Genomic DNA, 26920 nt, shown 5'->3' with positions numbered 1-26920 from the left:
AAGTGATTTTAGAACATTGATGTGAACCCTATGAAATTAAAATAGCAGCAATGCTAGCTATGGACAAGCATGTTTTTAATACAGACAAGCATAGCTGGTAGCATTTTAATTACATCCATTTGTCTTGGACAATATTACTGCAGATACTAATTTGTGCCACTTAAAAATACTACCACTGAAGCCCTTCTATAAGAATTTACTGTAAATTTAAACCAAGTCAAGTGTGCTCTAGAACTTTTGAGAAATACTCCTTTCAATCAAGTTAGTTTCCACAGTGAACTGCAAAGCAGTTAAGCTACTTATTATTTTAGTAGCTACATATGCATTAATTTTATTAGTCATCTGGTAATTACAAGACTCACAGGTAGAAAAATGTTGTGGAATGGAAACTCTTCAGTCCACCCTAAAATATACCACTAAGTACCTTTGTCTTACCTTGAATAGTGCTTTTTCATCTTCCTGCTCATGTGCTACCAACACTAAACTAGTAGATAGAAAATAAACACCAGAAATCCAGGTTCTGAAATTCATACCTCACTGCTACTGAGCAATAAATAGATATTCTGAGTATATTTAATTAAAGGGAATTCTTTTATTCTCTGCACCTGTTAAGAATTGTTTCCTCAGGCAGGCATTTAAAAACAAAGTTATCCAGTTCAAAAGGCTGAATTGCTAATTCCTTATGTTTTTTAGTTTAATGTGTGCATTTACCGTTAGGTACTTCAAGCTTTTGGTTTGGCTTGTTTTTTGTGTTTTTCTGTAATCATTAATAAAACCAAGTTCAAACTCTAAGGTTTACTTTTATTAACTTCTCCTTTCCACCTCCCCCCCATCCCCACCCTTTTTCTGCCAATAAGGACAAAACCTTTGGAACAAGCACTATCAGGCTGTCTTGAAATTAGTACTAGTACACACCTACAACTTCACATATTGGGCATACACTGTATCAGAGAGGATTGACACAGATACAAACTCAACTCAAAAGCAAGGACTATAAATACACTGCATACAAATAAACCACGTAAGCCAATGCAGAACAATGAGGAAATTACATTATTAAAAGTTTTTATTTAGGTTTGGTCAGTACAGGTAAGATAATATTGGAGTCACAGAGCAATATGCATCAACAGGATACAACAGTTCTTAAAAACTGAGTAACTATGCACACAATCCATAAACATTCGGTCACCTAAGGAGAAAATGCACAGATGTATGGTGGGAAAAACTGTAATTAACACTGAAACTACTACAGGACTCCTTCAGTAAGTCCATCTTTTTAGTGATAAAACTACTGTACTGGGCAAACTTGGCAGTCAAACCCACGGCTATTATGACAAATCTTGAAGGTGGTGTTAAGTATAACAGTATGAGTAAGAATGCCCTTACACAGCACAGGTTCTAGATATACACAGATTTGTACAGACATCATTTATGTTATACTTTATGGAAATAATTTCCATTTCAACTTCACATTAACTCATATAAAAATAACTTGAGCTACACAAACATCCTTTTAGCAACATTCAACGTAATTAACTGTTAAAATTTCCAAAGTGGCAGAGGTATTGAAGCAAAAAGAAACCCACAAAAAGGCAAAATTGTGACAAGTATGCACTAATTTAAACGGCTTCTGGACAGTATCCTCTCCCAATTTCAATGACACTGTATAAAAATTTTGCAGAAAAATGTTACAAAACTGAACCCTGCACATTTACACTGGAGTCCAAACCATTCTGGACATGACGAGAACCCACAGTTCTGTTACCTTTCATGCTCACTGTTTTCTCCTCTTGAGGATCATGATTGGAGTCTGTGTCATTTGAGTGGTGAGTGAGAGAGTTTTCACTGCCAGTGGGAGAGTCTACACTTTCATACCCAGTACTGAGCTGGTTTATGTAGCTACCACTTCCTCTACCAGTTCTATCTTCAGAGTGGTTGGATAGCTTATTACCATTCCCTGGAGAAGCTGGGAAGTCATCTTCCGTGCCGCTACCCTCCCTATAAAATCCAGGCCCAGACGTCCGCTGATGGGAGGAGCTGCCATTGCTTGGTCCGTTTGCCAGGCGGCTGCAGTCTTTGCCCGCAGCCTCTCCCTGCTCCGCGGGCTCAGAGGATGGAGTCCTGCTGGTACCTGGGTTGGAGGCCTGGGACTGCTGCTGCTGGTACTGTGCCAACTGCTGCCGAGTCTCCTTCAACTGCTGCTGAAGAACTAGAATGGTACTCTGCATACCCTCTACCTCCTCATCAAGCTGGATGATGAAGTCATTCAATTCTATGTAAAGAAAACACATTTGTTGCAAACACTTAATAGCCCATATACAGTTTAAATCTCAGACAAGAAATTAAAATCCCATAACTCAACATTTTATGCTGTAATTTTTCAATGAACTATTTCTCAGCCATCAGGTATGCACTGGTTTTGATACTCTGCCTCTGAAGGAGAAAATGCTTAACAACTGTGGTATTGACCTATTCTCTGTACTGCTATTCAAAGTATGTGAGAAAGATTAAACTTCTGGGCAAGAAACGAAGATATTCGGAAAAAAGCTCGTAATTAATATTTTGCAAGTAGATCCTAATGTGTCTACTTTTACTCAAGTATAAATCCCTGGCAGAAATACCGTAAAAGTGACCATTAACCATATCCATATATAAGAAATCCGAGTTACTGCAAAACCCTATTCAGTAGCCAAAAGTAGTATTTTTCATCATCTTTCAAGGAAGTTTCAATTCTTACTGTGTTTAATCCATTAAATCCTTCAAGAGAGGACACAAAAAGACCTTCTTACCAAGAAGAGTGTTAACAGATTTCACAGGTGTTTTGATATTTATGTGTCAGAAAAAGGTTTTTACATTTAGTATTGCATTCTGGAACAAAACAAATTTGGCCCCAAAACAGTGTAATAAACACTGATTCAGTGTTCAGTTCAAGTGCACCATAGGTGTGCCAGAGGAAATAAAATGTGAACTGCTTAACACTGTAAAAATTTAAAAGAAAGTGTTCTTGCTGCTACAGAAAATAATCATTAGGAAAATTCTTACTGCAGGAGTACTGTCATCTTGATTCACATACGGGCAAGAAGCAACCCAATGCTGGAGATTACTACATTCAAAAGTAGCAGTCTTTAAAGAATGTCTACACTTCCTTCAATTATGTTCTTGGTAAATGAAGTGCACTATCAAAACAGTAGTTACTATTCCCACAAAATGACACTATACAATCATTTATCGTAAGAGTTCTAGTTATTTTACACTGCTATTTTCTCAAAGAGATGAAAATATGATTGGGGAATATATATTCTTAAAAACGCAGGACATCTCAGACTTAGATGAGATGCCATATTAAGTTTCTGGTATCTTACAATCTTCAGATGTAAAACAAAAAGATATTCAGGTCTATGTGATGTCTATATAGGTTATATCCGCAAGGATAACCCATGTAGGTTATATTCAGATCACCTAATCTAACATTCTATGAAGAGTCACTGACACTACACAGAATTTGAGACTGAAGACTTTTAACCTGCATTTTCCCCTCCATTTAAATTGTGCAAGAGGTCAGAGTTTTTAGATCATTTCAATTTAGGTTTACAGTGTTGCAAAATTTCGACTATAAACACGATAAGACATTTCATTCATCTGAGTTACCAAAAGGGGGGGGGGGGGGAAAAAATCAGTTTTTCATATTCTTAGGCATTGTTGAAAAGAATTTTTAAAATAAATTCCAAATGAGTCAGAGTTAACAAGAAGCTTTCTGTTCTCAGTGCATGCCTAGGCTATATGTTAACAGCTTTCATCCTGCCAATTCACCAGTAATGTGTGCAGTCTAAACATTCCCTATTAAACAGAAGACTTACAGTATAAAAATCTCTATTTCAAATACTGCATTCCTGGAGCTGCAAATCCCACCAGTGCCCCCAAATTTAAGGAATGTGTTTAACTAAGACTACCAATTAATACTTACTATTGTCATATTTTACTCAATACTGCCCTTTCAGTCTGGCAAAGGTGATTTTGTATTATGTATATCATCACAAAATCAAACTTGCAGAAGTGCAAGGCAACTTCTATTTTCGTTAAAAAAATCCCTTACCATCCTGACTGCTTTTAAGTTCCTCACTATATTTCTTCTGTAAAGCCAATTCTGCCTCAAGCTGTGCAATACGTCCTTGGGACAGCTGCCTTCCAAGCTCTTGATTCTCCTGGATAAGCATTCGACACTTCGCCATTAACTTTTTCCCTGTTTGGCTGCAAAGGAAAGAGCCATCTATCACAAAATGAATACAAAACCTTCAGTTATCTTCCTCAATCACGAATAAAGACAAAAAGGAGATGCGATTTCTGCATGTCACAATTCAAGGAACATTATGCCTCAACATAATTGTCATAGCAGAAAGTCTCCCTATAGTTACCACACGCTGTTCCAACGCCAGTTGATCTTCTGTCGCTGTCCCACAAAGTGGAAGGCAAGTTTTATTACTGAAAATATGAATAAGCATATTGTACTTTTTTAATATCAACATCTGGATTATCAGTATGCACAATCTTGCATGTGCCAATTCTTAATGGAGTTAAATATTTGATTAAAGATGTGTTTTGCAATTCAAAAGATCAAGGACTGCATAGAAACTACACAAGCAAATTATAAGCAAAATCATTTCCCATTTGTTGTAGTAATGAAATTTAATAACAATTTGGGTGAAGAGAAGTTGCTTGGGGGAAATAATAAATCTTGTGTTCATTTTTCATACTGACAACTGTTTTTCTTTAAGAGGCTTAAACATTCATTTAAATGCTGTCCAGGTACTCTTGTTTAAAAAATGAGATGTCAATTTTTCAACTCAACTTATACGTTTGACAGTCACATGCACAGTCTGCTTCATGATTTCTATGGTCAGCATTTCTTAAGTACATCTTGTATGGTGAAGAAGCATGAAAATGTAGCTGAACATTGGAAGGACATCAAGGAAGGGGTATATTATCTATCTACTTCCTTTAAAATGACAGATTTCAGATTGTAAGTAATGATCATTAGGACACTCAGTTTCTGAAAGAAATGTGAAACAGGTAGAAACTGACAAGATCTTCTTTACTAATCAGTAATGTTACACATCTTTAATCTTCATGATAAAAATCTTATTGTAAAGCATTATAGGAAGTAGTATGCAAATTAATATATAGGCAATACAGCTGACTCCATGAAAGAGAGAAATTAAAGTCCTTTAGGACTCTTCGTCTGCCAAGTCAGGATAGCATCCCCAAACCTCCTTTTAACAGGCTCAGCACCATAATGAAGCTGTCTTCTTTTCTATAGAAGTGTAAGCTCTGGCAAAACCCCCAAACTTGAACAGTTTTATTGTGAATTTAATAGCAAGACTTGCATTACTCTTCAAGACCGAGAAGGTCATTTAATTTTTTGTATGCTTTTAAACAAGTGACAAATACTGAAAAAAACTGAGGATTAAAAAAGTAGAAGAGCAAATTTCTGCTACAATCACAGCCACAGTTCTCTTCTGCAACCAAAACACAATAATTTAAAACAGCAATTCCTTATCAACTACCTTCTGAGCACTCAAGCCTTAAACAACTTTTAATTTCTCTGCCAACTCTGCCCCATTTAACATTTTTCAACTGACTTTCCCAAATCTTTCAGATGGGCTGCTCCAGAAGCAATCTGGCTGTGTAAAGTCCTGGAGGCCTGAAAATCTGCTAAAGGCAGCAGCCTGTTTTCTTTCTTGATGTGATGTCCAATGCCAGGTCCTTGAAGTTTAAATTGTGCCGACCTAATACAGTCCAAGTCGCACATTTAAGATGCAAGTTTCCTTAGAGATGTTCATTCTGTGCAAAGCAGGACCACTTTGGAGATAACCAATGTGACAGATCCCAAAAGTTATTAGGCAGACATCATTTTTAGCCATTTGCAAATTCTTGTTAATGTATTCACCATCACTACAAATAGAAGAAGTTTACAATGCTTAAGTCATTTAATGCTTTTCTCTTCACAAACCAACATCAACTGCAGAATCAGCAAGTACCAGTTACCTTGGAATTGGGACAATTTTAGAATCCCATTAATATCTTCAGGTTAACTCCTGCCAAAATGTAAAATATTTATTACCTGTATAGAAATTTGCATAGTTACCTATAATGCTATTTCTTCCCACCAAAATTTTTCCAGATGTTCTGAACTAGTAGAGAATAACCCTTGCAATTTACAAAAAAAGACAGCACATTCAAGAAAATTAAATACAGTAACTACCAAAATAATTCCTATGAACTGTAAAACTAAGTTCAGCATTGTTTTCACAAATCCTCTTGAACATACATGCAACAAAACCTGTAAGAATATAAATGGTTAAATTTCAGAAGATTAAAGTTTGTTGTACTAGGCTTACTGCAAAATGACATTTCAACTAATTTTGATTCCAAGTTTACACTCTGCTTAATGATGGTTAAAATGGCTTAGCATAGCCATTCCTTTGATTACATGTCCTTTTATTTCCCCCTCCAGACATCAGCAATGTTTATGCTGCACAGCCTTATCTACATTAAGGTCCAGAGCTAGCTCTGCTTAGGGCTGCATTAAGCATTGCAAGTTAATGTGTTAACTACCCCAAGAACACCAGTTTAAGATCTGAATAGGGCCATTGCCTCTTTTAAAAACTAGGCCAGATGCCATGAAATGAGTAGTTGTGCACAAGGATGGACAGTTAGAACAATGGGGTGAGGAGGCCCAAGATGCAAAGAGAAGGAAAAAAATCCGACAAATATTTTACATGAGCCAATTTCTTCACTTTTCAAGAAATAAAACGAGTAAAATCCTAACCCAATTAACAAAGCCTCAATTATTTACCAGGAAATAACTAACTTTCTATATTCCAGGCACTGCATGTATGAATTATGCGCATTCACACCACTGACTTAAAATTATATTATGCAAATTAGGGATGTTGTAGCTAAAGAAATAACATTTTCTTTTGACACTTGGGTTTGAAAGGACGTGGCAAGTCACTTGTCTCTCCTCGGTTGTACTCACACATTCAGAGCCTGAAGACTTTAGAAAACAACCAACCTGCATCTAAATGTATTAAATAACTTTCTGAATTCCGAGTTAGAAACAAGCAATCTGCATGGCATACCTCTTTCAACATATTGTAGGGAGCTTTACAAATGGCTTGGTAACACATAAACATTTTATTAATGTAAGTCTTACCTCTGTTTTGATGCTAGATCAATAAAATCTTAGATACTGCTATAGCAGAATCATTCCAGATATATCAGTTTTAAAAAGGTAACGTTTTTCTGTGGATTTTTCTTTTGGTGTTAAGTCACTACTCATGCAAAAATAAATAAACCTGCGTAAGTATACTACTCATTGATCCAGTATTAATCAGCTGAAGCACAAACAGTTAAAGATACTTCCAAGTCAAAATTATGTAATGGCATCTTAATAAAAGTCAGCAAAACTGTTAGAATACATCACCTTCTGTGACAGCTGAATGTCTCTTTAATTTAAAAATGTATTTTTTAAACTGAGTCATAAAACGTTGCCCAACTGTTTTGAAAAATCAACACCTCAGATTACTAAATAGAACTCTATTTGCTATGGGAAAAAACAAAACACAAATGCTACACCAGATCTACATTTTGCTTTACAGACCTTAGACATGCGCTCCCAACTGTCCCAGATTGCTACTCTTACAAGTAGCTTGGGATGACAGAACAGTGGCATCAATAGAGTAGCAAAAACTCCTTCACTGAATCCACCAAAGAAAATGCATGCATTTAAGGTTTTTTTGGTTTGTTAAAATACTGACTTTGTTTTCAGCGAACGAGACAATGCAGAAGTAACAACCTGTTCAATTCTCGTTCATCCCAAAAGTTTCACGATACAACAATATAACCAGAAGTGTTCCTTGAACTATGTATTACAACTATTTCAAGGCACATTTTATAGAGAAGCACAATACAAAAAACCCCAGGTGTACAACGGAATAAAAACACCCCACCAACACTGAAGACAGTTGCCATCATGTGCCTTCTGTATTAAGCATTTGAGATCAGTTCTTGGAATGAAGATTGAAAAATTCTCATTTCTGCATGAAAACATGCAGTGAAATTCTTATCACAACCAGTTTTTCTTATACATGCTAGTTGTGATCAAATATATATTGCTTCAAACAATTTTAAACCTGCATTTAGATGGAACGTACATTTTTGTACAGTCCTAATTTTGAGGCGTCCACAGTATTACCAACCATCCAGAAAACAGTTCATTATTTAGCAACAGTGACTTAAGGCTGCATCAAGTGCTAGAGTGCCCAAAGGCTAAACAGTCAAATGTGTACACTACCACTGTTGTGATATCAAATAGCACTCTTGTGGCTATTCAAAACTGGTTAGCAAGTAAATTCTTTAATGCAAAATTCACCTCATCGAGTTTTGACCCAGCAGTTCAGTGAACAAGCAGGAAGTCCAGTCTTATTGGCAAAACTGACTTACAGTGTCTCTAAGTCACTAGGCTCAAGGTTAAGAGCGAAGCATATTCCACTTCTACATTTTATGGGAATTTTACATGTTCAATTCATGATTTATAATCTCTAGGTTCTCTCTCCTCCAAACTGTCTGTAGACACAGTGTGCCACAGACTTAAGACTTCTGTTTCTCCCTCTATTTTCTTCAAATAGAACAATTTTGCAATGTCTACATGTTCTAGAAAAGATTTTTTCGAAGATGGCCATTTCTTCAGAATAGTCCGACGCTGTCAGGCCTCTGAAGCAAAGGGGAGAAAAAAGCTGAAACACAAGGTTCATCTGGTAAGTTTTACATTAAGCATTACAAGCTGGACAGTATAAGAATGTGGCTTTTGCCTCAAAACGTCTGAGTCTTGGTGTGGAAACGAGTACTTGGCTGTCCCACCATAGCATTCTCGTAGTGGGACTGTCAGGGAAGTCTTGACTGGGGAGTATTTGTTTTGTTTACCTATCAGGCGTAAATTTCCAGGCACTCAGTTCATTTTGGGCTTGTTCCAGTTTGTCTTTAGTCTGTTCCAGTTCACCTTTCATTTTTAGGAAAAACAAGTTGATGGCTGGGTCTACCATTGTTGATCGCAGTTGGGCAACACTAGGCTGCTGGACTTGCTTGAGGTACTGAATCTGATTCTGCATAAAATAAGAAAAAAAGTCTGTTATTCATACAACATTAAAGAAAAATTATAATTTCAATACTAACAGTTACTCCAAAGTTACATCAAGGTAGCTTGCCTTCTTTCACAGTGTGAGCTGAAAAATGCAGGATAAAAACCACTTGTGCACATCTTGCACCCTCATCCATGTGCCTGCTCACCCAAGCCCCCATCCTAAGCACGCACCATGCTTAACCTTTCAGGGCAGATTCCCCTCCAGATCCCAAGATTTTCTAGGTGTCAATTTAAATTTGTCAGAGCAGTATCTGGAGAATTCGAACGCTCCCTTTCTTTTCTATCTGCCTGCACTCCTTCTGGGGAACAAAGGGCATATGAAAAGAATTATCTGCTTAAAACAGTTTATTCCCACTAAAGTTCAGTGGAAGTTAAGGAACATTACAGCAAAAATTGAAAAGAAATATTCACAAGCAAATAAAAAGGTTTTTAGAACCTTCTAAGGTTTTTTGCAACTGCAATAGTCCCTTATGATGCAAGGGCGCACATTTCTTAAAAAAAATTTAGAAATATTAACAGCAATTAAAACAGATTTTGGTTGGATTTTATTCTCTTTGCAAAAACCATAAGCCAAAGAAGTTACAATTTTATAGGTTTGAAACAATTTTATAGGCTTGCAAAAGTCAAAATTTCAGAAGTAGTAACTGAGAGGTTTCCTTTTACATGTAGTATTTATTGTCCAAAACAAATGTAAATAAACAGACTTTACTTTCAAAGTTTCTTCAATTTTAATCCCATCACAACAGACGTATTTAAAAGTGTACAAAAAGTACGTGTTTAGAACCCTGCTAATCACCAATACTGCATCAGGCTGCATAGAATGTGTTGATTCTTAAATTCGATTTATTATGCTCCCTCTATCACACTCATTTAGGCAGTCCTGCAACCAGACTTGAGAGCAAGAGAGTTTAACTGACCAACTCTAAAGGGAAAGAGTCCCCCTGCACTCTCTCCTTTCCTTGGGGGACACAGCACAGCCAGCAACACTGACAGCATAACCATGTTCCTGTACATGCAGTTACTCTCTTATGGGGTCTTTACCCAGCAGTGTGCAGTAGCAACCTCCGTCACTTCCAACTTGAGTGTAACATGTTTTAATTTATATATTGTTAAGTAGTAAAAATTCCTGGATTTCATTTCAAGTGGTTTCAAAGGTACTGGAATAACAGAAGTATTTCCTCTGACAAATTAATTTGGTATTATAAAAATACTTAGCTACTTAAAAGTCATCATACTTTAAATTTTAAACAGACAAAGTTCTATGTATGAAGAAAGAAATATAAAGGGAATAAAGTACTGCATATAAATAGCATATAAATATTTTCAAGAAATAAAGACTTCAAGGACCCACATACAATGTGGGTAATGTACCTAGAAACAGGAAATCCAGATTAAGGTTATGCTAACATTTCTTGGATGGCATTTTCCCCTCTCGGGTCCTTTACCTCACTGAATGCAAAATATATTGCTCATTGAATAAACATCAATTTTATTCATTGTTACTGATGCTTATTTTCTATCCACTCAATTTTTTGATTCTTCTGCTACTGAAGTATTTCAACAACCTGTCAATTCTTTGTGATGGCTAGAGCTAGTAGACAGTAAAATGGACAACTTCACTGTCAACATATTTCAGCTATATAATCATGACACAGCAACATTGTTCCCAATCCATTTTTAAAGAGCCATCACTAACGGGAGGGGGGGGGGGAGGCCATGTTCCCTGTCTTACCAAGGCCCAGATTCCTCCCTCTTCCACTGTAAATCTAAAACCTGTAACAGATTCCCTGGATCACCAGCACACAGAATGGCTGCCACTGCTCCTCAGTTACGCCAGAAATGCACTTCAACACTGCGGAGGACGCAGCCAATGCTGTGCAATGCCAGTCATTTGACAACCACAGGGGTCTTTGCAGCTCACACTCCTGAGCCCAGCAGATGGCACCTGCACAGGACTTCAGCTCAATCATCATTTCTAAAGCAGGCATGCAGAAAATTGTTAAGCTTAACAATCCTTGCTCATTCCCTCCCCAAACTTGAAAGACCATTCATTCCCTCCACTTCTTCCAACTTAAATTTTCTCAATTCCTCCTCAAGTGCTTTCTGCAGTTGTTAACTCCAGAGTTCTCATCTGTCAGGCTTTTCACCCATGAAGACCTAACAACCTCCTCCCAGTATAACCTGCTCCCAAAGCAAGCCCAAGTGTCTTCCCTTTTCTGCCCATTTCCTAATTACGTCTGCCTGCCTGCTTAGCCAGTCCAAACCTCACATTCTTGCTCCCTCTAATCACTTTCTGGTCTGAGTCACCTCCCACCGATATTCCAGGTGGTAAGGGCTAGGGAGTAGGAGAGTTTGCCTACAGTCAGGACCAACTTCAGGCTACAGCTGAACATACCGGAATAGTCATGTCCAATGCCAGACCCCAGGGAATGCGCACTTTTAACACCTGAAATGCCTACAGACTGTTCATATTCCCAAACATGAAAGCACACACCAGCTGGTATTTTTCAAAAGCCCATCAGATGGACAAGTAATTTTCACAAACAGAATAAAAATCTTGCTTTCAGCTTTCTCTCTGTTCCAACCCAAGGCAGGAGAGCACTGAAAGCAGTCTATTTAGAGGACATCGGGCAGTATGAGGTTTTGTTCATGTTGATTTTCATTATTTTGTTAAAGACAGACAATAACATTTTCAATCCCCCTAGTTCTCACATTCTTGGAAACAGTTGCATGCTTTCAGCTGAAATCATCCAAAGATAGCTACAAAGAACAGACTCTCTAAACATGACGAATTTACAAAACAGATCACAGGTGCCTGAGAGAAAGCATAAGCAACCTAAGTCAGATCAACTGTATATGCTTCTTATAAGGAAGGAATGAAGTGCACAACTAAGAAGAGAAAAAACACAACAGAACTGTAACCCAAACCACAAGAGTAATGACTACTACAGTCCAACTGCACCCACAGAAAGTTCCACTCATTGTTATCTGTTCCATGAAAAACATATTTGAGGAGCAAGTATTTCCAAATGTCTACCCACTTACTGACTCAGTAACTGTGCAGTAGCCTGGAAGGAGGCTAAGGCCTTTCCCTGAAGTGGCATTACCTTGACCAACACCTCTGCCAGAAATAAAGCTTTATGTAGAAACCATAGCCAATACCTTGTCCACACTCCCCTAAGAGCAGCAACCTCTTCTAGAGGGTTGTTCCTCCTGCGGAAAGGTAGCTCAAGGCTGCTGCTGACAACAGGGCACACAGGATGTTAAACGCCTGAACTTCAAGGTAGCCCTTAGCAACCCTAAAACCACAGAGTAACTCTGCAGCACCTGCCACAGACTTTTACTAAGCTGCTGCTCTAAAGAAATCCATACATTCTGCTGCTAGACGCAGCATAGAGCACTAGAGACAATGGAGCTATGCCCTCCCCTCCCATCTTGTTTCTTCAAAATCAGTACTGACACAGAATAAGGGCAATCATTCTGCTACTGCTACTCTGACAAGCACACCTACACTTTAAGATGACAACTGGTGACTTTTGTAAGCTGAAAACACACGAAAAAGCTACTATTTTAAAAAAGGGTGAAAATTAAAACACCAAAATAGTTAATCACACCCTATTTTAAAACAGAGCTACTGTACTTTAGTAAGCAAGGTGTTCGACACAAGTGATCAGAAAACTCAGTCTTTGCAAACTACTAGCAGTTGAATACGGCATTAAGTTTTTAACCATTTAAATCTGAAAGCAGTAAGTTCGGAAAAATGAAATTCCCCAAAAACACATCTGCAGATTTTCAAGAAACTAGACACCGTTAGTCTTTCTAATTATAATGTGACAGGAAACACTGAAGGCTTACATATAAAAGTATGGATTATAAAGAATTGTTAACTATAATAAAAATATGGAAAAATTATTTTATGGATTAAAATAAGGCATGTCAAGTAACATCACATGATTAATAGCTTATTAAATGATTTAGCAACCTGCAGCTTAGCTTTGCATCCTATCCAACATATTTTTCTATTGTTACTGTAGTGGAAAAAATAGTCCCTAGTAATACGAAGCCAAGCAGTCCCTCAGACCTTCTTGAAACTATGTGCATTTTTAAACTGGAAAATACCTAATGGTGACCATATCCGCATTATATACCTCTAGTGTATCCATTTTACACCTCTTCTTCAAGGATGCCTCTTCCTACCTCCATATACTGTGGAGATTACTTCCTCAGTGTTATTCTTGAGTCAAGAGCAGGAGAAATATAAGCCACCTGAGTGTGTGGTCATGTGTATTTTTTGTTTCTTTTTGGTAGGTTGTTACCCACCCTTTTTTCTTTTTTAATGTATACCGAAAATAAAAGCTCCTCAGAAGTTCTTCTAAACAGATGTTCTGGAAAGATTATGTGGCTATAAACATCTAACAAAGAGTAGCCAAAACCCCTATAAGCCTTCATGATAGTCAAATTCAAAGCATTAAATACTTGAAGTTTATAACTTTAAGGGAGGAAGAAAGGCAAATATAGCACACACAAATTTGGTTTTGGTGAAAAACTTATATTTCTTTTTATTTATTTATTTTTAGTATTTACTACTTTAGCTATATGCTAAGAAGTTCAAAAGAAAAAAAAACTGATTACTGCTGTTCCACATGGCAGAATTTATCAGTACAACTTCACAAGTGAAGCAGGACCAAGGCAGTAGCCTTACAACTAGGGAAGTGTTGCAGTCCAGTACCAGAACAGATCTTCACTGTCATCCTGGGCTGCATTAGCAGAGTGCTGCCAACAGGCTGAGGGAGGTGATCCTTCCTCTCACTTGACACTGGTGAGATATTTGGGGTACTGGGTCCAGATTTGGACACCCCAGTACAAGAGTGACACAGACATATATCATGAGGAGGCCAATGAAGGGCTGTGAGGCTGATTAAGGGGTTGGAGCACGTGACACACAAGCAGAGGCTGAGAGCGTTAGGACTGCTCCATCTGGAGAAGAGAAGGCTCAGGAGATGTTACCAATGTGCATAAATACCTGATGGGGAGTAAAGAAAGCAAAACCAACAGTGCCCACTGAAAGCACAGAAGGTGATGGGCACAAACTGAAACACAGCAAGTTCCACTTAAACATAAGAACACACATCCTGCTGTGTCAGTGGTTCAATACTGGCACAGGTCACCAGAGACTTTTGCAGTCTCCATTTCAGGAGATGCTTAAAAGCCAATAGTGTGTACTCCTGAGTAACCTGGTCCAACTGACCCTGCTGTGAACAGGAAGGCTGGACTAGAAACTGCAAATCTCTTCCAACCTCAATGATTCTGGGCTTCATTTGTTGCAAAGTAAGCTTAACCTACTTTATTTTTTTTCCTGTTTATAACACTGCGAACTAAAGTGATCTTAAGGTCTTAAGAGCAGTGAAAATACTGTGTACGGAGTTCAGCCACACTACTATGCGTGACTGCTCTGAAAAACTTCAGGTAAAAAAGAAAGGAAGACTTAAAAAGCAAAGGAAAGCTACAACACTAGCCATGAGTTTTGCACAGAGCTTGCATTTTTCTTAAGAGAAGCTCTGAAGAGTGTATTACCGAAACTAGCAATAAGCTTTTTACAATCCTCTCAGAAGCTGCCAGATTCAAGCAGAATGAAAATTATGTTAAGAAGGTAATCCAACATGAGATAGTTTCCAAGAAACCAAAACTAAACACAGATGTAAAAGTCACAGAAAATGGCCAGAAATGAAGGACAAGAAACAAAGATCAACAAAATACATATTCAGAACAGCAGAAATTAAGCAGATCTGCCAAATTTCAAAAGAATTTGGAACAAGTCAGTAGCAACTTCACCTATCCAGCCAAACAGACAGAGGCTTACAAATAGGCTTATATTGTTACCCAATGGCAATGTGTCAGCCTGAAACCTCCCAAATGAAACCAAACAAATGCAATCATATCCTTACATTTTCATTTGCTCCTGACTCTAATGATACTCAGAAGTGACATTTTTGTAGATATGCACTGCAGATAAATGCTAGAAGAAAGTAAGCACTGCACATGCAAGAATTAGCTTGGCTTGAAGTAAACCAAGCTTCCATCACAACTGCTGCTGAAAATCAACAGCAATCACCAATATTAAAAAACCCCAAACTTTTAAGAAGTGATATTTACTAATTCAATTAAACTACCCTGCTGTGTCTTTTAGCATAGAAAGTGTGATGGTGTAGGTACACAAAAAACTCTGCATAGCACATAGGTACTGGCTCAACAGCCCATGTTGCTGCAACAGTTTCAACACACTTATCCTTTCTAAATACTTACAGTACACTCTTGCATCTCCTGTTCCTTAGTTGCCAGCCTCATCACCAGAATATTTTCTCTTCGGGCAGACTCTTGCTGTTGCTGTTTCAACTTCTCTTCAGATTCTCTCAGCCCCGTCACATCATTAGCTAACACAAGCAACAACACAGAGAAAGCATGCTTTATAATATCCTCTCACAGGAAGTTTTAAAAAGATAGCTAAAAGAATCTAAAAACCAAATTCATAAACAGAAGTCAAACAGCTACACTTTTTGCAGGCATGTTTATAACTAGCATAAACAAAACACAAAATGTCATTAAGTACTGGAAAAGATTAACAACAGGTGGCTTTAGAGCCGTATTCCTGGTCCTTCTTTAAGACTTACTAAAAATTTCAAGATGTTTCCATGTTTGTATAGGAAATAACTTTGTGCTGCAAAACCAATCTACAGCCAGTAAAACACTGCTGTTTATGGGCAATCCTCAAACTGGCCTCAACACTCCATAAGAAAACACTAAGACATTCAAGAACATTCTGTCATAACTAGAATTCTGATCCACAGACATTTATGAAAAATCATATATGAAATACAAGAGAAGGCAGCACATTTCCAAATTGCTCAAACAAAAACACATGCAAGCAACTCTATAATACCAACTGCATACATTGACTCTGCTACTTGTCATATATAAGACAATTAAAAATTTGAAAAATTTAGATTTTCATTTTTTCCTAATTTCTGGAAAATAATCAGCTGTAAATATAACCTGAACATCAAAAATTGCTTCAGGACAATGATTTCTAAATAAATCCTTGCAGATAATTCATTAACACTGATTACTATGGCCTGTACTGTTTCCAAAGTCAAGAAACCATCAATGTTGAAACAACTTATTTATCTATGTTTAGACAGTTTGAGATGTCAATGGAATCACCTGTTTCCATTTGCTGTATTTTATTCTCTCCAAAATCCAAAGTATTATGAGACAGCAGTAGAAGAAGGAGGTAACAAGAGCAAAAGAGAGGACATCCATTTGGACTGACAGAAAAATACCCTTCGAACTCAGTGGTATTACATCTTTAAGTATTTAGACTGAAAAGGTGAATGGAAAACTGGAAATATACCGCTGGCAAGGTAATTTTTAAAAGTGACTTAGGATTGGCTGTCCAGTCACTCCCAGAATGTATTCATATTTTATCATTTCAGAGTGGGATGTTTTCCCCATATTATCTTCCAAAAGATCAAGTTGTAATGACCATGTAAGAATGGCAATCAAATCAGCCTAATCAGATCAAACAATCCTTGGGAACTCATTCTAGACATTTACCTCTACACACTGCTCTCTTTCCCCTCCCAGCCTTACAATTCTGTAAGGCTACTAAAGGCACAGACATTGCTGGAATATTTCAGTAGACAGAGTTTCCTTTTCTAATGGTAAAGTTCTGGAAGTACACCTATTTATGGGGTTATGCTTTGAATCTTTCCTCTACCCAGCAGTCTGTGTCCTATAGATGGTGGGAGAAATTTGCAACTGGAAAAGAAGTTGGTAAGGAAGCTGGGAGAGGCTGAAAACTTACAGTAGAAAAAACAGGGGCTCTTTTCCTAACAAGTAACTGACATAACAGATTATTGTATCTTACTTCTAGAAAGCACACATATTACTTGATCACTCTGCTTTATGAATTCTAGTGATGTGCACCATTTTGAAACATAGCTAACTTACAATTAAGGTCTGTGTACTTGCCCTCCAGAGCTTGTACGTATGCTTCATATTGTTTCCACCTGTCACAGATATAAAAAGAAAAAAAAAGAATTTTCTGAAGCTCTGTTTATTAAATCAAGTCATCTCATTCCTAAGCTTTCAGAGCACACACTGATACCATAATCAGAAAATGTCAAGGAATTACACAACTGCACAAAAGACAATTCCAGTTTTAAAAAAGGAGCTTTTAATTGTGGAAATGGTTAAATTTGCATCTCAGAGGAACAAAATGGTAGTTGTGCACTACAACACTTAAAACTGACATCTTAATCAGTATTTTAGACAAACATTAGGATCAAACACTACTTATTTTGCTAGCTTAATCTAACAGCAGAGCAATTCAAACAAAAGTCTGTAACAGAAAGTGCCATACAAATACAACATTAAGTATGTTACTAAGTGAACAGGACAAGCAGAAGTGTATCATAATACTAGAAATGGCAGTCTAGGTTAAGCAGTTGTATCAGCTCATTCAGGTTAAGACCATTCTCTGATTACATTCATCATCCATAAGCCAAACAGTTTAATAACTCTTTGAAAGCAGGTTATTTAGGAAATTCATCCGCAGTCAAAAAACATCACCTAAAAACAGCACTGCATTTTATACAAACCATCAAATCAGTAGCAAATAAAGCCTGCTGCCAAGTTTAGCATGAAATGCTTTATGAAGAAGTTCACAGCACGGTGTTTTGGGATTTTTAAGTAGTACTCTGCACTACATAGTAGTACTATGTGTGTTCCTCATGATGGTACAACTGCACACTATAAAGAAAATTCATCTAATAGCTTACCACTACAGAGGAAGGTGTCTGTTCCCTCCTCCCCATTACCTTCTCTCCCTGACGCGTACTTTATGCCAGACTCATCACAACTGCTCCATTTTAACTCTCAATTAAAGTAGTGGTGTAGGTTAGAAACTATAAAATCTACCTCTAGGGAATTTGGACCATTTAGTGAATTCAAACAGCACATTAAAGAGTCTAAAAAACATCAGAGATCTGTAACAGCAAGCAAGACCACATCACTGGGAAAAGGAAATGAAATCATGAGATGTCTTCCTTCAAGCAACAACAAAATTTTACATCTCTTCAGCTGAACATGGCAACAGCATGAACAAACTCTCAAAGCTCTGTAAAAGAGAGCAGCAGTATTCATACTTAACCCTTAAGCTAATCTCTCTGCTCTACGAAGTTTCGCCATTTGACCATTCAAAATTCTATGTTAGTTCAGGAGACTTCAATGTCCCAGAAGTAAAACTGAAATGGCCTACTAAACAGCAAATCTAGAAAGAAAGAACCTAATTTTACATTAAAAACCTGACATTCAATAAACAGTTGGTCTTCAAATATACAGAACTAGCTCACTTTAAAGTTACACCTCACAGCCCAAACCCAGTAATTCTCAACTCGTGAGACCCGCACACTCCCGTAACAGGAGCAATATACAGAGCAAGTGAAATGAGGACATCACATACGTTAAGTACATGTGCCAGACCACTAGCTGAAAAAAAAGGAAAAGAACTCCCAAAAGAACCACCCACAAACCAACCATGTAGCCTACGGTCACCAAGAATGTTGTAGATAATAGGTCTAAGTCACCTCTCAACAACTGCTAGTATTTAGGCAAGAACCAAATTCCTAAAAAAGAAAACCTAGATGGCACTAGACCATGACATGGATTTCAAGTCATATGCCTACCAACACCTCTAGAAAACGTACCTATTCAGATGTGGCATTTTGTCAAAAATCTGGTCAAGACTTGCAGTTCAAGCAACTTGTATTGGGCCTGGCTGAGACAGAGGTAATTTTCCCAACAGCAGCCCTCACAGCACTGTGCTTTTGCACTCATAGCTAGAATGGTGCTGGTAACATACCAGTGTTTCAGCCACTGCTAGAAGTGCTCACGCATCATCAAGGCGTGTTTTCCAACATTCCCCCCTCACCAGGATGCCAGGAATGGGCAAGATCTTGGGAGGGAACACCTTCACCTCCTTGCCTTGCCCCAGATTACACCTTCCAGCACATCTGCAGCAGACTAAGGCAGCTCATTGCTGAATCTGAGTGGGGGAAGAATGACAAAGGCTAAAAGGCAGATTTTTTCCTCCCATCAGTTTGCTTTCCACTCAATATGGTAGTTTATGTCCACAATCTGATGGTTCAAAATTAATAACCTGAAGAGCTTCACTGAAGTGCTACTTGGAAAGGCATTCAAGAACAGACACAGGAGAACAGGGAGGACACTCCTGAATCTGTTCTGTGTTCAAGAGATTGCTTACAGTCCCACAAGAATTGGAAGGTAACCAAGCAGCATTATGTCAGTTACTTAATTCTCTTAATCCTCTAAAAATATTTAGCAGTCTTCATAGAGGTAATTTGAAGCTATGAAGTCCTTCATATATAAGGAAAAGAAAAGAATACTTTTTCTTGAAGCACCCATTTTTTATGCTGAACTTTGGAGTTCAAAGTAAATGATAAGCAGTTAGGGGTTAAGACACACACTGAACCCAGGCCATCCCAAAAATGACGGGCTCTAAGTCTCTGTTGACTGAAGTTTAGTAAAAGCACTGTATTTCCTCAGAAATACTTGTGTATATTGGAGTGGTTCAGTGTTTTACCAGGTAACCACTCAGCTAAACAATGAGGGCAATCCCGATCAGATTTTCAGCTATGATCCACAGAATATTTCATTACCATATTCCTGGCTCTTCTTTCTCTCAGGAGCTCCTACAGTCAAGCTAACTACTGCATTTAAGAGGGGAAAGTTTAAGATGCCTCCAGAGCAACAAGTCATGAGACAAGCAGAAATTCAAGGTCAGGTCTGAAGGCTCTATGTTGGTCCTGCTCATGTTTAGACAACAAAAGTTATGATGAACAAACCTAAATTATGTACTTCATGGAAAAGAACAGTAAAATTGGGACTCATGGCTCAGAAACTGATAAACCCCCCATTTTTTCTATATATGTATTTCATCACTGCAACTGTACAGCAATGGTGACTTATTACCTAGAAGACTAAAAGCTGATTACACATGTCTGTCTCAAAAAGCATTTGCCTCACGGAAGCATGGACCAAAAAACCACATTCCAAATCTTAAGACAATCTAAGAGGTCAACACATGCTTTTCTACATCTCAAAGTAACAGAAATGGCATTGATTAATATATGTGCAATATTTTATTCCAGCCTAAGAGTGGAGCCAGCAGTTAGTGCAATAATCACTAGTTTTTACATGAAATCACAATTAGAGGTGAACCTACTAGAAATCCGTAATTTGCTCCCCACACAAAAAGTGTTTGAAAGACTGATCTATGCAAACTAATAAAATGGACATAACTGAAATGGAATTTAAGTTTCCATTTTTGGGTCTGTCAAACAGTTATTCTCCTTAAATCCATCAATGCCCTTATTGAGAGCATGTTAGTTTTAGTTCTTCTACACACTAAGAAGATGATTCAATAGCAACACAGCAGTCATTAGCAAATTCCCTTCTGCCTCTTCGTTAACACAGGCAAGTTGCTGACATACTTTACCTCCTTAGGTGTATTCCATCACATTCTCTCCTGAACATGCGCTGGAAATTCATCCCTTCTATGTAACAACTAATGAGTGCAAGTTACAGAAACTAATTACAACTGACAGCCTCTTTTTGTTTCCACACTATCAGTCAGAAAGCAAGCGGCACAGAATCTATGCTTCAGTACTTTCACATTAATTTTATTACAGGAAGTTAAGGGCACAGCTTTGGAAACTTAAGAGTTTTCTAAGAAAAGGATCACAGGGCCAAAATCACTTATGAAAGAAACACTTTTTCTTACTGTTTAAATACACTTTTCTTTACAACCCAAAAGACTGGATACTCAGAGGCAGACAGAAACCAGTTTTAAACAGATGGAGCCAGACTGTTTACTCCCTGGAAAAAAACTGTCACCCCAAAAGTAACTGGCAGGATAGTTTACCCAGACAGGAGGGTAGCTGATGTACCTAAATCTAAGTGCTGCATATGTAACCCCATGTTTCTACACAATTTAGTCTTTGTTCTATGAAACAGCAAAATTTACTAGAGACCCTAATAACTCAGTGTACAAGAAGTCAAGAACTAATGTTTACCACAATGCAAAGACTACTGCAGCAGATAAACAGATGCCCCACAGAAGGCTAGTCTGGCTAGCTCCTGGCTTACGAATCAGGAAATTCAGGCATACAGAGACAAGTGGCCTGGGGTGGTTTTTTTAAGCAGGTGGTATGTGCAACAGAATTCCCTATAATTGTTCCTGTGATGACACTTAAGCTTTCTAGAAAGTTAAAAAGACAGGCAGGTTCTTTCTTATCAAAGTTCTAGGCAACAAAAACTTCAGATATTAACAGAAAAATGTTAAAATTAACATGTGGAGAAGACAACTGCATGAACTGAGAAAGTGTAAAAAAATACTGCAGAAGTAAAGAGTTGACATTTTTCTGATGTCTAAAATAGCTTGCTATCTATCAAGCAATGTAAGCAATCATATCTTCTATACTTATGAGTGAAGAAAAAAAAAATACTTGTACTCATGTTCTACAAAATACTATTAAGGATTTTGCCTCTTGGGAAAAAGTGTTCCCTCCCAAACTACAAATATTTGAGACAAGAGGAGAACTTTACAGAAGAGATACCTTATGAAAAAAATAAAACTGTTTTTCAGAACAAGGATGCTAAAAGACAATGAAAGAGTAATTTCACACATCTTCCACAGGAAGTTCACTAAAATGTTGAGATGGAAAAAGGACTTTTTACATTACCTTAGGATAAGCTCATCTCTAGGTAAAACCTTAAAATCTGCTTCACTAAGGCGAACCTATGAAGCAAAAAGAAAAGCACAACTTATCAAGCTGTCCTGATTACCTGGAAGGGTGAAGTCACAAGTAATTTTACACATACCTTCTTAGGGAGAGGTTCTTCATTCGTCATTGTGAACTCTGAAGGGAGAGGAAAAAAAAGAGTTTTATTTAGTGTAAACAGAACACTGAACAAGTCAGAAACTTATAGTCCTAATTGTTTTGGTTTGCAATATTAGACCACTGAAATATTGGTTTCACACAATGCAGCACCAGAGTACAAAATAATTACATGTTTGCTCCTGTAATCTAGATATAGTCAGATACACTTTTTCTAAAAGTTACCTCAAACTTTCTATCTAAAAAGCCAATCAGTAATCAATCCTTCCTATTTAACTAATCAAAACCACCCATCTTTGTATCAAACTGACATTTAGTATATGTCTACATCTACATAACATCGTATTTTACATGGTAAAGGATAATCAGGGTGTGAGGAAAGCAATTTATACTACTGGTCCTCCTCTTTGGAATAAAAGAGAATAATTTGTGAACATTACAACATGTTCCTGCAAGTACTTATTCCCTTAAGATTGAAATAAACAGGAAGTACTGTTATTTTAAAACCCGTGCAAATATTCTCAGGAAAAGTAGGATGCAAAATAAATGGCTTAGACAGGCCATCAAACTGAATTCCTCTGGTGCATACAAAGCACAAGAGGACTGCATTTTGCTAGGTTAAATATTCACACTGCCCTGAGTTACAGGACATGCTTCCTTATCTCTAAAGAGTAATACACAGTATTTTCTACAACCATGATTATATAAGAAATACCGAGTTCCTTAATCTTACAGGCATTCAAGTAACAATAAATGCAAGGTTTGTTGGAGGCATGCATCTTTGCAATATGCTTTCCAGTGGAAATGTTGCATATAATAAATAGTAAGAGTTGAGAAGCTTATAAAGCTACTACTGCATATGTACTAGGGAAAGGATGTGTCAACTCCTTAGTTGTGAACACTTAGCTTTAAAGAAACAATGCTCTTAAGGATTAGATATTATATTTTTCTCAATGATTTTTATGGATTACCTTAGTATTTTCACAATGACACTCAATGTACCAATTTAACTTTTCCAAATGCTCAAACTGTTGGTCAGTAAGACAAGCAAATACATTCCAATGAAGCAGAGCGTTTTCAAACCGCACTGACACCACTACACAGCACCCTACCAAACAAGGTTCTGGTTCACAATAAACACTCACACTCCCTTCCTATAATAAATACTGACATTAGAACCCACAGAAAGAAAACATTCAGTAGAAGCATCTCACTAATGAATGGCAGCTTCCTGTTGCTAGGCTTAGTAACACACAGGCACCTAAGTGCCTCCCTAAACTAAGAAGTCCCCTTCACTCCCACCCCTTCCCTCCTGCTCACAAGTTACTCAAGCAATTTGCTTGAACTTCTGCATGCAGCTTCTTATATGAAACTGTTTTACCAAAAACATACCTCAAATATAAAACACAAGCATAAGAGGCTGCTGATACAAATTGCCACTGCCCAATTCAATCATTCAGAGTAACTTGAAATTACGGAGGGAATGCTTGTGACTCCTGTATTTAGACTGCCTACCTTCCCCTTCACTGTAATTTTTCCAAAGATTTTTAGAGCTTTTAACTCCTTTGGAGTTTGGAAGTAGTCTTGAAGATCTCAGCTAGTGTTAAGTTCCTGACAGAGAGAAACATGCTTTTCAGATGTCACACGACTACAGCTAACACCGATTAAATGGTGCACACATGTCAAGTCATTATGTGCGTGTTCCCCAAAAAAGTACCAGAAGCACACAAATACCAGAAAACGTGAATTTCCCCCAAAGACCTGGCTTGTAACCCCTGCTGCAGCACATGGCAATTACAAACATACAACTGCTGTCACAACCATGACCACAAGAAATCAAAGGTTGATGCTTCAGTGCAAAGGTAGTCAAACCTTGCATCTCCAGACCTCACACAAAATTCAGCACCAGATCAGGCTACTCTAACCTCTACATTGAGCACATCACCGTTTACAGAACTACCTCTTGTTCTCAGACAAGAGCACGAACGACTGAACTTATGACCCCCTGCATTACAGAAGTCACTGCCTTAGTGCCACCTATTATTACTTCATATGATAAAGCCACATACTAAAAAATAAAAACACACTAGCTAAAAATATTCTGTAGGTTATTCAGGAAAAGTCAGGTTGATAATACCTACAGATAAACACTTAGTGCTCTTTCCACACATATGAATTCATCTTGCCACTGCCATGCAACAGATTTTTGGGAACCTGGAGTAACTCAGCAGAAGCTCAAACATTTATTACTGCTGTATGCTGCTGTCCTTGTGCTCCGTGTTTCTCAGAAACAGCAGCAGTGTCAGGCTGGCTACAGCAACTGCCACGGTGATTGGCCTTAGTTTTCTGTTAACGAACAGGTGAATCTGTGTGCTGCAGACAACAACTGCAACTGAAATGTTCATTCTTTGCATCGAATGCAGTAACTTCTCAAGCACTGCACACCAAGAGATGCTTCTTATCACTCGGCTCGCCTCTAGAAGGGATAATCTCTCTCCTACCCATATCAGAAATATCTTGCAAGAACATGATGAAGTGTCATTTTCTACAATAAAAAGAATCAATGTAAACAACATTCCTGCATAACTGACTGGATTTAACACAATTGTATTTTGTGATTTATATTATGAACAGCTTAACTGTACTATCCTAACTAAGCACTTTCATGATTTTGCAGAAACAGTGGCTGCCACACACCACTCCTGCATGTCTGCTCCTGGCAACAAGCAACATAAAACCATACACCATACTTAGAATAACATTATCACAGGCACTAAAAGAGTTTTTTTTAAAAACTCAATGTTTTAGGCTCCATTATCACATGCACTAAAAGAGTTTTTTTTTTTTTAAAACTCAATGTTTTAGGCTCTTATGGCAATTTCAATTAAAAGAAATGTGAAACGAGGAAAGTACATTTTAATTTTAGTAACTGTGATAGAAGTCCGCACACCTTTTACTACAACGTTTATAAAACGCAGGAGTTAAAAACTTTTTTTAAAACCTCAATGAAGAAAAGTAACTGAATCAGGTATGAGGCTTTACTTGTTATACTCAAACTGAGAGTTATTTTAATGATACCAAGAAAAGAGTTCCATGGAGAAAACCCCAGTATGGGCTCCCAGCTCCCAAAGCACATATGTGTGTACATATATACCCAAACACATAATTTACCAAATCACAGAATCGTTAGGGCTGGAAGGCCTCTCTGGGGATTACACAGTCCAACACACCCCCCCTCCATTCCTATCCCTACCAAGGCAGGGTCACCTAGAGCAGGTGACACAGGAACGTGTCCAGGTGGGCTCTGGATGTCTCCAGAGAGGGAGATTCCATGACCTGCCTGGACAGCTGTCCCGAATAAGTGTGCTTGAGATTGCTCAAAAATTTTTCAGCTCACACTGCAGCCTGGAAGGGAGTTAAGGGGGAATGCACCACCACAGCAGCCTGTTCCAGTGTTCTGCCGCTCCCAACGTAAAGAAGTTCTTCCTCATGTTCATGAGGTGAAACTTGTGTTTTAGTTTATGGCCACGGACCCTCATCCTGCTGCTGGGAACCACTGAAGAGAGTTTGGCACCCTTAAGATAGCACCCATCTTTAGGATATTTGTATGTATTGATGAGAGCCCCTCTCAGTCTTCTCTTTCCTATAGTATACAGACCCAGCTCACGCAGTCTCTCCTCACAACTGAAACATTCCAAACCTCAAATCATATTTGTGGCCCTCTCCCCCAGTGGCTCCGTGCCTTCCTCGTACCTAAGGAACCTTCTGACGCTTAGAAAGAAAAGCCTCTAGCCCTGTAACTGCTCAGCCCTCACACTCCCCTCAGCAACCGCGGGGATCCCGCCCCCCTCCCCCCGCGGGCCGCAGGTGTTTGACAGACCCAGCTGCTGCGGCCGCCCCCCAGCCAGCAGTGCCCGCCCCGCCGCCCTCGCGCCTCTTCCACAAGGGAAGCAACAAACGCGGCTCCCGCGGCCGGGGGCGCGGCGGCAGCCCAAGGCCGGGGGAGGAGGATCCCGGCCGCGCAGCCAGGCCGGGCTTCGGGGCCGCGTACAAAATGGCTCTAAGTGCTTCCGCTCCTCCCCCCCGCGCCCGAGGTGAGGGATGGAAGCACCGCTGGGGTTCGGCACCCCGGGACCGCGGGCTGCCCGGTCCGTCCGTCCCGCCGGGGCGGAGCGCTCGCACGGCCACTCACCTCCCGCCTGCGGCGCGGAGGCCCCGCGCCCCTCGCACGCCGCTTGCCTGGGCCGCGCTCCGCCTCACATCGAGCAGGGGCGAAACGCCGTCACTTCCACGCCTGCCGCCACAAGCTCCGCGGGCGCCGTCGCCACCAGCTCCGCAGCCAGGACGGCCGCACCTCCCCCCGCCCGAGCTCCCCCGCACGCCGCTCCCGCCCGCTCTTTATTTGCGGGTTCTCTGCGCTACAAAATGGCGCCCAGGGAGGAAATGAGCGCCCGCCCCGCCCCGCGGCCGGCGGCTGCGCGCGCACCGGGCGTGGGGGGTGGCGGCGGCGAGAGGCGCCGGAGCGGTGCCGGGCCGCGGCGCGGGTACCTCGGACTGCCTGCGGAGCGACCGCTGTGGGGGATCGCCGCTCGCCCCGCCGGGAAGAGGCGGCTCCCGCGGGTTATTAGAGCGCCGATTTAAAGTCCGTAGGCCGAACGGGAGGCGCAGCGCTCCTATCCGTGGGGTGCCGCGCGGCCTCCTGCCGGCGGGGGGCGCCGCTGTCCGGCGGGATGGGGCGAGCGGC

The 26920-nt window shown here is 39.3% G+C and overlaps 1 protein-coding gene across 1 annotated transcript; it reads right to left on the bottom strand.

The window, feature by feature from the left end:
• Positions 1-1048: 1048 nt before the first annotated feature.
• On the bottom strand, positions 1049-26507 carry LOC121354812 (WT1 associated protein). Its single transcript, XM_041469729.1, has 8 exons — positions 26369-26507; positions 22160-22197; positions 22021-22076; positions 17207-17265; positions 15503-15630; positions 8983-9161; positions 4094-4248; positions 1049-2272 (listed from the first exon to the last, which is right to left on the bottom strand). Exons 2-8 carry the CDS (start codon positions 22187-22189, stop codon positions 1689-1691), a joined length of 1191 nt encoding a protein of 396 aa, XP_041325663.1. The 5' UTR covers positions 22190-22197; positions 26369-26507; the 3' UTR covers positions 1049-1688.
• Positions 26508-26920: the final 413 nt, after the last annotated feature.

This window comes from Pyrgilauda ruficollis, unplaced genomic scaffold (genome assembly GCF_017590135.1).
Source record: "Pyrgilauda ruficollis isolate IOZ18807 unplaced genomic scaffold, ASM1759013v1 scaffold24, whole genome shotgun sequence".
Classification (NCBI taxonomy): domain Eukaryota; kingdom Metazoa; phylum Chordata; class Aves; order Passeriformes; family Passeridae; genus Pyrgilauda; species Pyrgilauda ruficollis.
Note: the sequence above shows the minus strand (reverse complement) of the source record. Positions and strands in the feature narration are given on the sequence as shown.

What these genes read in the sequence shown, in the direction of transcription:
- LOC121354812 (XM_041469729.1), bottom strand. Translation starts at nt 22,189, where the DNA reads ATGACGAATGAAGAACCTCTCCCTAAGAAG. An exon ending in AGAGATGAGCTTATCCTAAG is followed by an intron (nt 17,266 to 22,020) that starts GTAATGTAAAAA and finishes TATCTGTGACAG; the next exon opens with GTGGAAACAATATGAAGCAT. An exon ending in AGGAGATGCAAGAGTGTACT is followed by an intron (nt 9,162 to 15,502) that starts GTAAGTATTTAG and finishes TATTTTATGCAG; the next exon opens with AATCAGATTCAGTACCTCAA.